We start from the raw sequence: 17,396 nt of genomic DNA, 5'->3' as shown, positions 1-17,396 counted from the left end.
TAAGCTAGAACAATCGGGGGCCATTGTCAAAACCCCCAACTCCCCAAGTTGTATTTACCACCTGAAAGCAGACATCAATGGTATTTTCAAATAGGAAGTTCGTATACACCGGTAACATTTGACACGAATACAGCAACATTCCCCTTCCCTGTCATAGTAACGATATTTCCGACGGCACTTGAAGGCAGCATTGCTTACTGCCATCCATGCATCCAATACTGTCTGTTGTACCTGCTGGCTAGTTAACTTAGCTAGCAACCTGACCTACCAGTCACTTCTGTTGAAGAATAATGAAATGAATGAGAGACAAAATGATACTACTTTGTCTTCCACTCGATTTGCAGTTACATTTGAAAGAGAAGATGAAGTCCGTCCATTTGCTTTTACTATTTTAGCTGTTATAACGTTTCGCTGAGTCCATTTTGCGTGTAGCTAACTGGAAGTGGAAAAGACAAAGAGAAAAGAGCTTTCCAATAGCTAGAATGGTTTGGGCCTAAAAAGAAGACGAGAGGTAAGGGGGTCGGATATTATGTGAAACGTTATTTATCAACCAACTAACGCCCGTGGTTTTCTGAGATTGTGTAGTAATGTTAATTTTATTTTTCACAGAATATTTCCCAGGTTTTGAAGCTAGCTAACCGTTAGCCTAGCCACAACCTAGCTGAGCTGGCTAGCTAACGTTAACATTATGCTAAAGCCAAGATGCAGGTTAGTGTTAGCCCTTTAGGTAGCGTATTAGCTTCATGCTAACTGGGTAAACTTGCTGGTTGCTTTTTGAGTTAAGTTTCTGATGACAGCAAACACTGAATGCAATATTAACGCTAAATGTTATGTATACATGTGTGTTTCCTTTTTGCTATCGTTTTCAAACAAAGCAAACATGTTAGCTAGTGTTATTGGGTCATATTTTTGTTGCTGTAGCCTACATTTCGTGACGTCTTATGTTTTTGTCCTATCTGAGATGCACACTCAAGTATCTCGAAGTTAACTTACAGACACTAAACTATAAATTTGTTATGCAAGGAAACTCCGACTGATAAACAGAAACTGCGCAGAGATATGTATTATACAATTATGCTTTATGGATTAAACTCTAGGCGAACTCTAAAAGCTATCCAGTTCAGAAACCAACAACAACCACCCAGCTAGCATCTTAGTTATGGCTGTGCATGTATTACTATTTTTTTTCCTCCGTAAATAGCATAACTTAATGTAGGTCCATAACAATAGTCAAGTTTTTTGCAATGACTAACAAAACTTTTGGCTTCTTGTCCTGTAGCATCCTTGCACTGTATACTGCATTTATTCTATCAGATTATTATCAACGCTACGTTTATCATGCTTGGATCTGGATCTGAATGTTTTGCCTAAAGGAAACTTCTATTTTAAGGGAAAGAAATATGATAGCTTATGTGTCTAGCAAAAGGACAGCTGATATGCTGTTCTAGGAAGCCATTTTATATGCCACTGTTGGGGGAAGGGCCTGCAAATGTATCATAAGTCCAACGTAACACATAATAGTTAGGAATTTCACTGACATGTACATATCTACTAGGAAAAAACAGTTCGCTTGTGGAGACACGGACAGAGTAACAAACTTGTTTTTCTTGTTTGACACATCAGGAAGGGGGGGCGTGAGTGCCTAAGGTCATGAACTCATTTATGGCAGGTAGCTGTGAACTCACTCAATTGTAGTAAGGTGGTGGATAGAGGTTTAGGTTGTTTGAACTGATGATGGAATTAGTTTTAAGGTACTGTGTCTAGTAACATTAGACCGACAAAGGTTTTTCATATGGATATAGCGATGTTATTGTTTACATGTTCCATCAAGAGACAGAAAAGAAACTCCCTGGGCTTTTAGACTGTCTTGTGGCAGATCAAGGTTTGTTCTGTCTAGAGTTTGTGACGCAGCTCACTGTGAAATCCTCTTCACTTCCTGTTTAGGTTTTGCTCAATGGCTCCGGTTTAACCATTTCCTCCATAGCCTAGCACAGGCCACACACAAATCTCTCGACATGTTGTGGTGACATGTGTGTCAGAGGCGACACAGACAGAGGAGTCTGTGCATATTTTCTTTGGCTTTGACCGATCCATTGTAAGTTGAGGTGGTAGTACAGTATGTTTTTTGCAGGCTGGATGTTTGGGAGTTGAGCAATAGCTAGTTCCAGGCTGTTCAAGAGTAGATGCGTGTACAAAATAAGAGGACTGCCCTCGTAAATTTGCGTTGTAAACCTTATTGCACAATCCATGTCTGAATTATCCCGAGGCTTAACAGTCCCTCTTTATCCTGTCTCATCCCTTCATCGTCTCCCTTTCATGATTTGAACTGGATGTAATTAGTGAAATCAATAAGGAATCATAGCATTCACCTGGTCGGCCTATTTCATGGAAAGAGCAGGTGGTCTTAATATTTTATGGTCTTTATATTTTACTGCTGCCTTGGTTTTTAGCAGTCGCGTTCTCTCAACTAAGAGCTAATGGTCTCTTCAGCAGAGGCCTATAAGCGAGGTTAAGTTAATAATCAAATCTTGCTGCTTTCGTAAAAGAGGGGTTTGTTGAGAGCCAGTTGTTTGAGGGCTCTTCCAGAGTCAGCCAGTTTAATTAGCTCGAATCTAATCAGACATCAGCGGTTTGGTTTTTTTTTCTTTTTTTTTTTTTTCTCTCAGTACTGTTGCTCACACAGCAGAAAAATATGCTGCTCGCTGTGTCCTGACCTCACGCATCTGTTCTTCAGCTTTTGTTTCTCTAGGACTGGAGTTGAGCTTTCATGTGTACGCCTATGTGAGGTGAAGCTCATTAGGCCCATTTCGTTTAACAGATCTGGCATAGATCTGTACAGTGAGATATTGCTCTATCATATTGTTTTTGAAATAGTCCAATTATAACATCAATCATATTCTGTAGCAGCACTAATACTACTGATACATGAATAATAATAACGGTGAACTTCATTGGCATAGGATTTTTCAGAACAGTTAAAAGTGCTTTGCAGGCAATAACAAATAAATCTATAACATAAATAGTAAAAATGCCAGACAGAAATTAAACAGTTACAGAAGAGTAATGGGCAAATACAAATTATATAATAGCCTACAGATAAAAACCTTTAAAGAAGTGATTTAAAAGACGCTGATTTTGCCAGCCTAAACTTCTAAGGCAGGGCGTTCAAAGCCTAGGAAACTAGACGGCAAAGATCCCAGTTAGTGAATCATGCAACTAAATTATTTCATCAGTCAGTCTCTTTATTCAGGAATTACAAATTTAGCCAAGGCTGCTGTGGATGAAGTGCTAAAGTGCCTGGCCTCTGGAGGTGTAGGCTATTTAAAGGTCCTGAATAGTAAGCTATAGGTTCGTATGTTTCTATTTGTAGGCTAGCAGATATTCCAGGGTCAAATACAGCCCCAACTGTTTTGTGACTAGTTACCTTGTGACTGATATGTGGAAATATACCACGCAGTACCAATACAAAAATTCCTATGCTACTCCACCTATAATGTGTTTGACTTTGTCTGTTGCCATCACATGTGATAAATCTCCGACTGTATATGGGTGTAGGCATACATTCGCATGATGCATCCAATTTGAATTGCTTAGGTCATGTTTGGTGTTGGGTTGTTTCAGAAGGTAAAATTACCCTGACTAAGGAACAGTTAATAAATGGTTTGGGCTAGTAATAGACTGGTAAGTGGAATGTTTCATATAAGTAAGCATTTCAGTTTAGGCTAAATACCGGCCTGATGCACAATAAAACAAAGCTTGAGATAGATCTGTACGTCTGTGCCAAGATGTGTTGCAAATTACCTAGGCGTCCATTGTTTTTCCATGTATGCTGGGCTTTTTGCCATTGAAGATATTCCACTGGGTCAGCTAGGCTACGTGATTGATAATTATTTTTCTTTTGTTCCACATTTCAGCCTGTGAGGCTTGTTTTGTTCTATCAAGACTTAATGTTGTTCACTTTAAAATGTTCCTGTTCGAAACATTTATGACCATTTTAGAATGACTGAGCTATCAAAGATTGTAGAAGCCCAGTTAGCCACAGTGTGCTGTACATGCAGAAACAATGATGCACATCCTGGTAATCTGAGTTGAAATTCTAGTTGCGTCATAGACTATAGTACTCTGCTGCGTGGAAAGGAAATCAACTTTCAGGGTAGCTTGTTGACTCAAGGACTAGGGAAAGGTTGTAAATTGCTGAACATTTTGCATTGTCAAGGTTTAGTAAAATGTTATCGCATTTCAGATAGGACTGAAAAGGAACATGCAAAAGAAATACTCTGTTCGTCAGGTTTGGTTTGCACAATGAACTGAAGAGGTTCAATGTGGCAAAGTTTAAACATTTATGTATTTTAAATATTACCAAGATACCCGAGGGTTGTGTGTTATGTTCCACTAATAATTGGGCAACAGAAATGCCCTACAGATTGTGTTATTGTGTCAAAACTGTGTGTGGAGAGGAGAAGGCTTTCAGAGCTCATCTCAGATTTGTAGAACTACATACAACAAAAAATAAAGGTCACAGTCCTAGAGCTGCATGGCAGACTAGGGATATACTTCAGCTTTTAGTATCTACTTTTGCTTTAGTCTCACAGGTTGGTGTGTATTGAGTACAACAGTGTAAATAATGCTCTCAGCAAACAGGTTTTCTGCAGGTCGTTAATGAAATGATTTTCATTTGCACAGCATACTTATGTTTGCATTTCAAAGTTTTAGGGGATTCTTACCAGTCTCAATTTTAATTTTATTTGTTTTCAAGTGGGCTTCTTGATGTTTTTTTTTTTTTTTTAAGTAATTGTAGTTAATAAGTTAATTCTTAAATTGATCTGACTAATTAGATTTTAAATGCAGAACAGTCACAATACTGGGCCCTGATTGGTAAATGCTACCAGCTCCCCTGATTCAGATAATGCACGCCTGCTGAGTGGAGGCATTCCAGGCGATGAGTCAATTCAAATGCTGCAAACCTGCCTGAATGGAAGAATGTAAGCAGTTGTTTAGAGAAGGGTGCCAATCAAGACCAAGTCCAGTATTTGTATGTTAATTGGAGCTAATCTGAAACTGCCTGGAAAAATTGATGGTGTTTTATTGATGCAGTAACTGTCGACTTCTAACCAAAAACATGATCAAACTTTGACATTGTCATTGTCTTCCTTAAACTTCCATGACTAAATACTTTGACAAAAAAACCCACACAGAAAACAAAGTTTATGCATTATCCTGATTGTTGTGTGAATGAGACTTAATTTGTTTTTTCTGCCACAGCAAACCATGAACCAAACGGAGGACAGTCAAAACCATACGTTTTGCAAACTGTTATACACCAAAATAACTTTTAGACAAGACCTATATTATAAATGATATTTACTGAAGAAACTGTTAAAGATTGATTTTGTTTGAGAGGTTTGATTTAAAGTGAGAGCATTTTCAAAAATCCATCTGTTTTTATTGGGCGTTTCTGATTAGGTCTACATCATAAGAGCGCTTGGTCTTGATTGGCACTCCTCCCTAAACAACTGCTTAAATCAGGCAGGTTTGCAGCATTTGAATTGACGCACCCTCTGGAATGCCTCCAGTCAGCAGGTTTGCATCAAATGAATCAGGGGTGGTGGCACTGTCTGCCAATCAGTACCCAGTATTGTGACCGTTCTGCATGTTACAACTTATTCTTCAAATACATTTCACAAATACCCTATTAGGCAAACTTCATTAATTTAAAAAGAAAGATCACAAAGCACATTCTTCTTATCCTCAGGCATAGTACAGTTTTTAAAAAGTGATTGAAAAGTGGATTATATGGTATCAAAGTAAATCAGATGATTTAGCCTTCATTACATTAGCTTGTTACATCAGACAAGGTTGAGGATTTTTTGCTGTAGCTAATGTAAGTCATGTTGTCATTTTAGCTTGGATCCATGTAAGAGTTGTGGGTAGGACTTGACTGAATTTCTGTGGTTAATGCAGGATGGCTGACTGGGATCTATAGATGGCTTTCTGAGAGCCTTGCATTGCGATTGTCATAGTTAGGACTCTGTATCGGAAAACGATACCTGTTGGTGCTGCAGAGATTTTTGGAATCCATATCGGATGGTATCAAAAAGCTTTTGGGTGTTGAGTTTTTACATGAGAAGTTACATTTTCTTTAACTTTATGGGCCTTGTTATCGAGTAAATCAACTGAGTGTAGTCTGCTTCTTCTTATAAAAGCAGATGGCATATATGAATGCTGTGTAAATAATTGACTACTACATAACCAGTATAAACTTTAACAGAGGAAGAGATTGGAAAAGGCAGCGTTTTAGAATCTGTGTTGAGGTTGAAGTTGGGGAATTGATCACAGAACTGTTCAGCCCTTCAAAGGCTCTGTACAGACGTAGGGCCGCTGTGTGACGACTTTGTTTTCAGCATCGTGTCCCCCTTGTTCACTTTGCAACAGGCCTTGAATCACACCTTGCTTTTTATTCACACAGCAGAACATAAAGATTAAAACATGATGTAAGAAGTAGACATATTATGCACATGTGGAGCCTTCAAAACAAGCATAGGCGACTTGTCAGATAATAATAATCTGTACTTGTGTAGCACTTTATAGCACTTTTTTACAGCAGAGTTTACAAAGTGCTTTAGCAGTCAAATATAAGCAAACATAGTCATAATTTAAAGCAAGTAAAAGGTAAAACAATATAATATGGGATAAAAGTCACCGCATAATAGAAAGTGTATAAAAATAAGTTTTCAGAAGTGGTTTAGAAGATGTTACTGATTATACTAGTCTAAGCTCTTCCGGCAGGTCGGTCCAAAGTCTAAAGGCCCTGATGGCAAAAGCCCTCAGTCACCTTTAGTGTTAAACCTAGGCTTTGGATCAAGCAGAAGGGCTCCTGCCAAACACTATGAAGGATGCACACTAGCTCTTTTGCTGTTTAAAAGGTGTGTAATATAGCTTGGAGCCAGACCTAACTCTGCCTTTTTAAAAGTGATCAAATCTTAAAATCAATCCTAAACCTAACAGGTAACCAGCGGAGTGAGGAATGACGTGGTTTCGTCTGCAGCATTTTGAAACCACTTGGAGACGTGCGATGATAACACATTGTCTGCGTGTGTCATCATCATATATAGCTGATGAAAATGTCTCCTGTTTGTTACAACCTGCCCTCTCCCGTTCCTTCCTGTGCTGTCGGAAACTGCGCGCTGTCTCTTTAACGGACTGCACTGGTGCTTTGCCCTGTGCTCGGGGCATAGTGGGGGAGGGAGGTTGTTGACGGAAAGACGGGCCCTGGTTGGCTGCGCCGTCCTGAGGGCAGTGACATCACACGGAGGAGAGGCTTCGTGGTATAAAATAACATCTCCTTTTATGGAATGAGGTGGACCGTTCCATTCTCGGGGAGAGGTGAGATTTGTTCCTGCTCCCTCTCACCGCTCATTGTTTTTTTTTTTTGTTTTTTTTTTCCTCCCTGTGGATATTCTCCCTAATTGGCCTATAAGGCTTTCATGTAAATTAATTCCCCATAAGGCTGTCACATAGACCAGAGTAGTTTATTTGCTAAATGTTAGTCCTCTCTTTTCCAAGCTGTCTCTTTTCTCACCGCCTCTCTTTTACTCCTTCGATTTTACAGTTTAGGGCTGTCACATATATCAGTTTAATTTGCTTTTTCACTCAGTATTAGTCCTTTCTCCCAGGTTTTCTCTCCTTTCTCATTGCCTCTTTCTTACTCCTTCATTTTTACAGTTTAAGATATAATTATCCAGATTAATTAATTTAGACTTAGCGATGCATTTCAGTGTTTCAGCAGTCTTTACAAATGACTCATCATGATCACCCTGCTTCCAGTGTAGTGATGAACGTTGTGGTTAATTGTGCTTTAGCAAGTACCTCCTTTAGATAATTCATATCCTTAATTAACTACAATGAAAAGATTCCTCTGCTCCTTGCTGAGCCATTTTGCCTCATAGCCGAAGATCAGATTTGGCCCAGAGTGCTGTTACCGTTAAAAGACGACAGGCACCACCAGGACTGTCTGGCACTGTGCGCTCATGAGGACAGGAGACATGCCAAATCTCTCTCTCTCTCTCCCTCCCTCTCTCCACCCTCCTCGTCCCGTCTCTCTCTCTCATTCACTCAGACATTTACACACCACACGCACTCACCCACATACTTGTCCACCCCCGCTCTTTTCACCTAGCTTGTACCCCACACATACTTATCCTCAAACACACACACACACACACACAAACAGAAACAAAAGCTGCCCGGCTCCCCTGGACTTCACCTATTGTCCCCCTGCCTGCGACTACCCCCGCTGTTTGCCGACATGGTATCTCCCAAGAACGAGCAGTCACCTCCCCTCCCTAAGTCAGATTTGTCTCTACTCCAAGGAAATACACTGTACCTTCGAATCGAGTAAAGAAACTATAGTCACACTCTTCCAGATGGACACCCACATATAGAAAAAAAGACCGGTCTGGCTTCATTGAGGGAGGTTGGCGTACTAATACAGGCTGACACGCCATGACGAGAATACTTCTGAATCCCCGGGAGATTCTCTGAACCCCCCTCCCTCCTCCTTCCAATGTTTCAGTGGTTGGGGCCATGGCCTCTCAGTCAGGGTAAGAAACGCACAACTAGTTGGCTGCTTTAGTTCTTTCTCTTGGTGTCTGGGCAGTAGTCAGTAATCATTCAGAGTTGGTGGTGTTGTACTTCTCATGCTAAAAATGATTTTTGATAGCCAGTTGTTGTTATGGGGTTGGAAATGTCTGTGCCACAGAATCACAGTCCTGAATTCATGTTGCCCAGATAACCATCGGTTCTTCCTTTTTTTTTTTGCTTATGTTGAAGACGTGGCTTGTGTGTTATATTGTGAGTTAGAGAGAAATAAGTCAGCTGATTAATTTGGATACAGAGTTGCTCTGCTTTTTCAACTCTGCAGACTTTGACCTTTTGAGTCTCTGGCAGACTGTAGTTACAATCACTACTATAAACTGAGCTGGGCATCCCACACATTGACAATAATGAATGTCATGTAACATTACAATTACAATCAGTTTAGGCCCATGTATAACGAAAGGATTTGCTTAGGCTAGCTGAGCCTATTTTGAAACATCCGTATCGCCCACCTTTGTTTACCTTGTTGGCAACGGATCTGCTCTGATTTTGAGAGCGATTGGGCCTTGGATCCAAGCTAGGCCAAAAATCCAAATTGAGGCTTGTTTATCATTTGTGTCTGTACCATTGGCACTTTAAATGAATAAAATCAAAGTGTAGGCTTGCTGCTCAGAGCTACTTGTCCAGGCTACAGATACATAGTTGCTAGCCTGATTTCAAAATAAGTTGGAGAGATACCATTTGATTACATTGTTATTTGAAGGCCTAGATACCAAAATTATATCCATTATGGGGGAAAAAAAGTTTTCTGGTGTTCATCGGTCAATATTTAAAAACAAAGTTCTTCTTAAATACCTTCCTAAAATACTACTATTTTGTAAGTGAAGCGCCAAAGCTAGCTATTTAGTCAGTAATGTTCAGTTGTAAGTTTTACTTTTATTCCCCACATTTTCCCCACATTTCAGTCTCAGTAAAAGTTGGTTACCTACTTGGTATTTAAATGTTTTCAAAATCACATGCTCTGTTGTATTTGGCCAACAAGAAAATGGTACTGGAGCACCTTTATTTTCTAGCTCTATTCTTGGGATTAGGCAACAGGTAGACCCATCAACTGTGAAGGTAGATATGACGCTGTAATGGTATTTAGCTTCTAGTGTCAAAAAGTGTTAGAGTCAAGTGCTCTTTTGATACAAAATGTCTTCTTTAGACATAAGGGTGAGAAAAAGTTACAGAAACACTTTAGGTGCTGTTTTAACTTTATATTAATATTAATGATTGCTTTTGATTTGTCTTTTTTCTCCCGAGTTTATGAGTTTCAAAGTTGGTCTAAGGCCAACTTAGAAACAAGTTGGGCTCAGAAGCCTGTTACATATTCATGCAATCCCATGTCTTCAGAGCGAGTCTTTCCCATTCTCCCTTCCAATTGGGTGCTTGGTGCATTACCATATTGATTCAAAACCACTTTATTTACCAAAAGCACATGTTTCAAGTCAGTTGTTTCTACATAGGACTAGGCTGTGTTTGGGAATCTATATAGGAGAGGGAACCTAAGTTTAGCCTTACATTTACACCAATATACCAATGTTGCCAAGATAAATTCCTGTACATTCATCATGGCACTTGGTGATTAAAGTGATTCTAATTTTGGAAAGTGAGCAAAGGTTAACACAGAGTCAGAGTCTGTTTACTAACACTATACGCTCAGGTGTTGTTGAAACCAATAATATCCAATTGAAACTGTTTGCATGACGATTTTCTTAATGTTGTACTACAGTATGAGAGGGTGTGACCCCCTCTTCAACTAATAAAACACAACAGGTCAGGTCAATTAAGTGGACTGAATGGGCAGGAGCAGTGTTTACAAAGGAGTCTGGGCCCAGAGCATTTGATCATTCAACACTGTGCTAACTGCGGCCCATTCACACATTCAGACCCACTCTATGACTGCTGTTAATGGGCTTGTTTGTATCAACAAATAGTTCTAGCATATTAAAGGAACCCCTGCTTCATCATCATTTAGTTTCATTATTTGTCTAGCTTAAGGATATCTAAAGGTAGTCTTACTCTGTGAGCCTAGTTTACAGGACATGAAACTATTTTTTTTTATCTATAGGCCACATTTTTAGCATGAAATAGGATCTCCAAATGTTGGGTGGTACTTGTCAAAGTAAGTAGTAGAGTAAAAATAACTAACCACAGGCAGAATTTACTAGCTGGTGTTAATCTTCCATGTTGTTAGCTGTAGTAGATACTTGTGGTGTGTGTACAACGTAATCAGTGGTAAGTCCAGTTGTAGCAGGCGTATTTTTTTTTTACTCTAGGAACAACTGTTCCCTTGTTTACTTTTTGTCACTATATATCTTAGGTTTGGGGCTTAGCTGTACTGTAAGGTCAAATAAAAGGAAGTCCAGAGATGATAGGAGGGAGGTGTTAATGGATATTTTGATGATTGATAACCTAAACAATGTTTTTTTTTTTTTCTTCTTTTACACCTCCGCTGTTAAAGTGTTGTTAATGCCGGGTCCCAGATGCCTCACAGCGGTTATGGCCTTGGTCGCTTCCTGAGGTTTTGGTTTAATGGAACCTAGCTATAGATTGTAGAATCACGTTGCCTGTTAGAGTAATGACTCATAGCTGGGAATTGTTGATGATGTAAAACAGGCAGGGGCCTAGTGAAGAGGTTTGTTGGGAAATTACTATTTGGACTTTCTGATGAGTCTACAGATAGCCAGCCAGGAATCGTAAAAAAAACTTGGATCTGTTGTGCTTCAGTGCTAGCAATATTTAGCCTAGATTAAACAATTTAACGTAGATTAAGTCTAAATATCTCATATTTTAGGTAGCTGATTGATAATCATTGTCAGTTCACACATCAGAGTTGTGCAAATTTTTGTCCAGGAAACCCTCATAGTGTCAAGGATGTAGTCTAGTTTGTCTACTTTTCATGTCTCGAGGTTAGTTTGAGTTGCCTGTCCTTAGCCTCAAATGTGTTTGAACACTGCAGAGCGCACAGTGTTTTGTTTAAAGTATAGGCGGAGGCCAGGTGGGTGCTGCATAATCTTACACTGTCAGCAACGGTCTTAAAATCATTGTTGTGTTATTGGCAGTGCCTGAAGACATCAGACCACAAACTATGAGGTGTCACGCCTGACTGATAATTTGCTGTTTCTTGTTACAAAGTTGCATGGTTACAAATGAGCTACACAAAGGAGAAAAGTCACTTTTGTGTGTCATACTTGCTGTTCTTATCATCCATATATACTTCTGTCCAAATGCCATTTGTTTTGAGAGGCCAATCTATTAAAATAACAGTGACAAACTTGTATATTTAGTATAGACCATTTTATGACATATTCATGCATCTGACAGTTTGCTTTATGGTGTGAATCCCCATATCCACTTACATGGACCCTACTAAAATCAAGACAGCCTTAAATGGCTTTTTAATTTCCCGTTTGGCCACTCACTCACATCGTGCTCAAAAAGACGCTAAGGGTTGAGCGGTTTGTTCAGCTACCAGCTTCTGCTGCCTGTCACCATTTTGTGGTTATGGACTCAGTGGCTACATGCTGCAATTTGATAGCAGTAGGTTATTAATTAGGCCTAATTACACCTTCTGTTTACTCTTCCCTCATGCTATTCCTGATTGAGCTCCATATCCATTCCTCCTCATGTGGTGTTGGTGAATGTCCAGCATGCATGTACAGTCTAGCCATAGCGAATATGTACAAAAAGATAGACTATCCTGTTTGATTAGTTCGTTAGTTAGTAGTAGTAATAGTAGTAATTAAACTACTCCATCTACGAAAATACTGAAATTGTCCATCAGCAGTTGGAATTAGGAAACAAATTTACACGGACCATCTGCACAAGGAGATGATTTGCAGCACAAGTAGGCTACTGTACAGTGTCTAGACGAGACTAAGCCTATTAGAGGCTACTTTCTCCACAGGTCATCACTGTGATCCCTTCAGTTTATGATGTATGGGGTTTCACTAATGATGTTGACTGTCCTGTTGGCGGCTTACCCCAAGAACTGGGACACACAGGCCGGTGCACCTGAAGGCTCTGTTACATGCACAGCCACAGCTGTTTGAGAAAGATATTTGAGAGGCATAAGATGAAAGTAGATGCCTACCAGACTGTATGATCTGTTGGGAATAGTTGGAAATTTGTTATACAGTACATGTTTCGTGTCCCTTTGAGAACCGGGACGTCACAGCAGGGAAGTACATCACAGCAGGAAAGGAAACAAAAGGCCTAGTTTTCATTTTGTTTACCTATAGTTTTGATTGAAGTATTAGCTGAATTCTTAACTTACAGACTTGTCAAAGGTGGGTTTTTTTTTATGAACGCTGTCTCCATTTTGAGATACTGCTCCCTTTTTTTTTTTTAGCTTTCCTTGGCAGGTTTTCTAGCCATTAGATAAGAAGCTGTTCCCTATATTGTCTTTCCTCATATTTCCATGTTGACTTGTTCTTATGTCTCTCTGTTGTTAGCAACATGAACCGTGAGGACCGGAATGTGCTCCGAATGAAAGAAAGAGAAAGGCGAAATCAAGAAATCCAACAGGGAGGAGGAGAGGCCTTTCCAGCAAATTCCCCTCTCTTTCCTGAACCCTACAAAGTTGTAAGTTTGCTTTGTTGACGTAACATTTTTCTTACGTTTTTGGAATTGTGTTGTCATTTCTCTAACATTTCCTTGATGGGCTTCATGGAATTACTGATCAGTTAATTTAGACAACAACAGAATAATTGATAACAGTGACAGGAAGAGATAAGCACACGTATCTATCAGCATCTCACCCTTTTCAAACGTCACACCATTACCTTTAAACGTAAGTCAGCAGCTGCAGCTCGGTAGGCTCAGCCATGCTGCTGCTTAGTGCCTGCTTTGTTAAACTGCTGCCTAAGAGGAATGTTTAGCTTTAGCCTTCCATAGCAAAGGTGGCACCCCTCTCTCTTTCAGTCTCTCTCTCTCTTCCCCCCCCGTCCCTCTTTCTCTCTCTGCAGACTCAGCTTCCGCAGAGAGAAATAGCAATCCTTTGCTCTTGCTGCCTCGGATATTTGTGTTGATGTGAGACCTTGAGGTGCTTGAAAAGATGATCAATATGTAAACAAAAGAAAGTATTGTGAAAGACTAACAAATGAAAAAGGAAAAAAAGCAACAGATGTACTGGGAGCCAAATCAATAGAAATCACTGCATATCTCCCACAAGAACTCCACAGGTCTCTACTTTGACATCTTTGTTGTTTACCGTTTTTATAGATTTCTTGATAGACTGGGCAGACTTTGCACCACATTATGTATATCAAATCTTACAGTAAAGGGTGAGCGGTTGTTTATAGATAGAGCCTTTGTCCTGCTGCCCTTGTCTCCCTGTAGCCATATCCCACTTCTCAACATGGAGAAAATAGGATTTATTATCCCTTAGAGTTTCTGTTTATTAGTAGGTCATTTTCACGTGCCACTTTTCATTGTTAACAGCAAATGGCACAAATATAAAGAGCAAAGGGGCAGGATAGTGTCAACTGTATCTTTACATACATCTGTCATAGAGCTGAACAATTAATCGGAAAAAAACCCTGAAATTGCAATCTGAACTTCTGCAATTTCCAAATTGCAGAGGCTGCAATTAATTGCTTAAGAGAGGACCGTCCAAAATGGACTTTGAACATGGTGTTTTAGAGCTCTGAGTAATCTTTGGTCCATGGATCAAATACAGTATTGGTGAAAACCTTTCAATCATACACTGACATTTATTTATTTATTTTTTTTAAACAAAAACACCTTTCTTTAAACAATTTCTACAAGTCCTAAAAAATGTATGACAAGAAAAAAATCGCAATTGCAATATTGTGTCAAATAATCACAATTAGATTTTTTGTCAGTATCTTTCAGCCCTAGTCCGTACCCCTTATGTGATGCTTGACTTCATCCATACAGCCCTGCAGTCAGAAAAGCCTGCTAGTTGTTGCTTCCACAACATAGTGAACAGTCTTTGTTGACATGACACTACCTGTCCTTGGTTACCTGTCTTATAGTACAACTGTAGACAGTAAACATTAGCGCTTGCCAGCTTCCCTCCCTCCATCTGTATAGTCTTCCATTCCTCCCTCGCTCACAGACCCACATAGATGTGGGCCAGCCTCACAGCTCCCGTCCGTCCAGTGTAATTGTAAAGAGGATTTGCGTCCTCTGCACTGGTCTAATCTTTGCCACTAACCAGATTTGAGCAGAGGTAAGTGGCTCCTCTCCTTAGCTAGAGCCAGCCATCAAAGAGGCGGTGCGGAATGTGTCCTGACAGGTTGGGAATAGAAAGGGATCAGAGGTGAGTGTTGAGTGCTGGCCCGTGTGTTTTGGCCCACAACAAAGTGAAAGGTAAAAAGCAGAGTTTCGGAGAAGGAGAATTCCTTGCAAAGGCCACAAGTGTGTGTGTTCAAAAAAAGGTTTTCGCAGCAAAGAATCAATGTTTTTGTTCTTCTGTCTTCAAAAATGTAATCTTATTGCTTCTGACAGGCTATAGATTTGAGAAAAAAAACATGCCGTGTTGTAATACAGAAAATAGTAAAAACAAAAACATTTTAAGTTACTGTCTTTTCTATATGTGCGTTGTCGCATGTCTTGAGCTAGTTTCCAGAGTCTTATGTAAGCCACAGTTTGACTTTTTTTTTCTGTCATGCTCCAGTAAATGGAAGTTTACTGTGTTCTACATTAAAGACCATGTGTGCACACAGCTGCAGCTGTAGCTGCACAGATGTAGACCAGCAGAGTTGTAACATTTTCACAGTGCAGGATTCACACAGATGCACCTCAGCTGCACAGAATGAAGAAGACAAATTTATCTGTTGAAAGTATGAAAGTTCATTTGTATTCCTTTCGACAACTGACAGACAGTCAAAATAGCACACATTATTTATGAATATACTATGAAGTGAAACCAAGACCCCTCACCCCATCCTCTCCCCTCCCCTCCCCCCTAACCACAATGGGTGACACTACACTTCAATGCCCATCTACACACATGTGGGCCAGACCAGGCAATGCTAGCAGGAGGGAGTGGGGTGAGCATGTTATGGCCAAGCTAGTTACATTTCCTGCTACAGATAACAGCTTGTGTTTCCTCGCCCCCTCGGTGTGAATCTGTCAAACAGAGTAGGGGTCTCAGGCCCCATGTGAAACTGGATATTCTCCACAGCCTGCGGTTTACCTCCTGTCATGGGCTAGTAGCTAGCAGGAACCAGAACCTGCGGCCTCAAAGTGATTGATTAACCTCTGTTAGTCGAACTATGGAAAGACCCTTATCTCCTCTCACAGATAGGTGGGGACTGGCCTGGGCCGAGTTTGAATGAGCCAGTCATCTCTGTGATCGGTTGATTAGCTCACTTTCTATGTTCAATAGACTGTTTTAACTATAAACCTTGTGACACAAGGGATAAGGAGATAATTTGCTCCTATCAAATCTTTTGTTTAATATAATAGACATTTGAGTGCTGGTTTTGCTTGTTTTCATTTATTTCAGTGATTTCTCTGTAGAAGGAATAATACATTTTCTCTCCATCTTTCATGCATGTTTTTGATGGAAAGCAATTAACCCAAGTGTTGAACTTTTGCTCACAGTGACCCTCTGTTTTCTCTCCCTCTCTTCTCTGCTTTCCCTCTGTGAATTCCCTTCTTTCTCTTTCACTTTCTCTCCTTCCACCCATTCACCTCTTTCTGTCTCTTCCTTTCTCTGGGTCTGTCTTTCTTGCTTCTTTTTTATCATCCCGCTCTCCTCTGCTCCACCTCTCCCGTTCTCTGCTTCTTCTCTCCAGTCCAGCAAGGAAGATAAACTGTCCAGCCGTATTCAGAGCATGCTGGGAAATTACGACGAGATGAAAGAGCCGATTGGAGGAGACACCATTCCAAAGCTCGGTGGTAAACCTTCCAGCAGCTCGTCTTCCTCTGAGGAGAAATCAGGCCAGTCCTTGTTCAGCGGGGACCAGCGCGGCGTCGGTAGCGGCGGCAGCAGCCAGAGCAGTAAGTGGACGCCTGTGGGCCCCGCAGCGACCTCCTCCTCATCCCAGTCCCAGAAACGTTCGGGCCTCCAGGGCGGCCACGGCAGCCAAAGGGGCAACGGAGGCAGCAGTAGCGGCAGCAGCAGCAGTAGCCAAAGACACGGAGGAGAGGCGCGGGAAAAGAAGTCGAGTAAACACAGCGGAGGGTCGGAGCATTCAAAGTCCCACACCTCCAGCCCGGCCAAAGGCTCTCTGAGCTCTTCCGGCGGCGGCAGCCACTCCCGGGGCTCCTTGTCCGCCGAGCAGCATCACGGCAAGGAGCAGCGCTACCGCTCCAAGTCCCCCCGAGACAGAGAGGCCAACTGGGACTCGCCCTCGCGGGTTCACACCTCCTTCCCCAGCGGACAGCACTCCAGTCAGGCCTTCCCCCCGTCTCTCATGTCGAAGCCCGGCTCCATGCTGCAGAAGCCGACAGCCTATGTGCGGCCTATGGACGGCCAGGAAACGGCGGAGCCCAAGAGCTCACAAGCAGAAAGCTATAGCGGACAGTCGCACAGCAGCACCATGGGAGAGATGAAGTCCAATGGCAAGGCTTCGCTCTCCAAGCTCAAGATCCCCTCGCAGCCTGTAGAGGTGAGGCTTGATCTGCAGAGCTTCCTTTGGTGCCATTTCTCTCTATTTTCATTTTACTCTCAACCCATCCACTTAAGTACACTCCTCACATAAAAGGAAGGAGCCCAAGGGAGGTCAGAGTGTGTTTATCTAATGCTTTCGATATAAATGTAGGGTAGTGGAGGGTGCAGG

At 41.1% G+C, this 17,396-nt stretch overlaps 1 protein-coding gene across 2 annotated transcripts in view; it reads left to right on the top strand.

Moving 5' to 3' along the window:
- Positions 1 to 258: 258 nt before the first annotated feature.
- aff4 (AF4/FMR2 family, member 4) overlaps positions 259 to 17,396 on the top strand; it is a 31,313-nt gene continuing 14,175 nt past the window's right edge. The window contains exons 1-3 of one of the 2 annotated variants that reach the window (XM_071914595.2): positions 259 to 511; positions 13,095 to 13,224; positions 16,410 to 17,225. In XM_071914595.2, coding sequence (XP_071770696.1) covers positions 13,099 to 13,224; positions 16,410 to 17,225 — 942 coding nt within the window. In that variant the 5' untranslated portion in view covers positions 259 to 511; positions 13,095 to 13,098. Of the gene's footprint in view, positions 512 to 8,375; positions 8,601 to 13,094; positions 13,225 to 16,409; positions 17,226 to 17,396 lie in introns of those variants that run through there. The other variant, XM_071914587.2, reaches the window with a different exon arrangement.

Source organism: Centroberyx gerrardi, chromosome 11 (genome assembly GCF_048128805.1).
Source record: "Centroberyx gerrardi isolate f3 chromosome 11, fCenGer3.hap1.cur.20231027, whole genome shotgun sequence".
Classification (NCBI taxonomy): Eukaryota; Metazoa; Chordata; class Actinopteri; order Beryciformes; family Berycidae; genus Centroberyx; species Centroberyx gerrardi.
The sequence above is the reverse complement of the archived record's forward strand: the minus strand, read 5'-3'. Positions and strand labels throughout refer to the sequence as shown.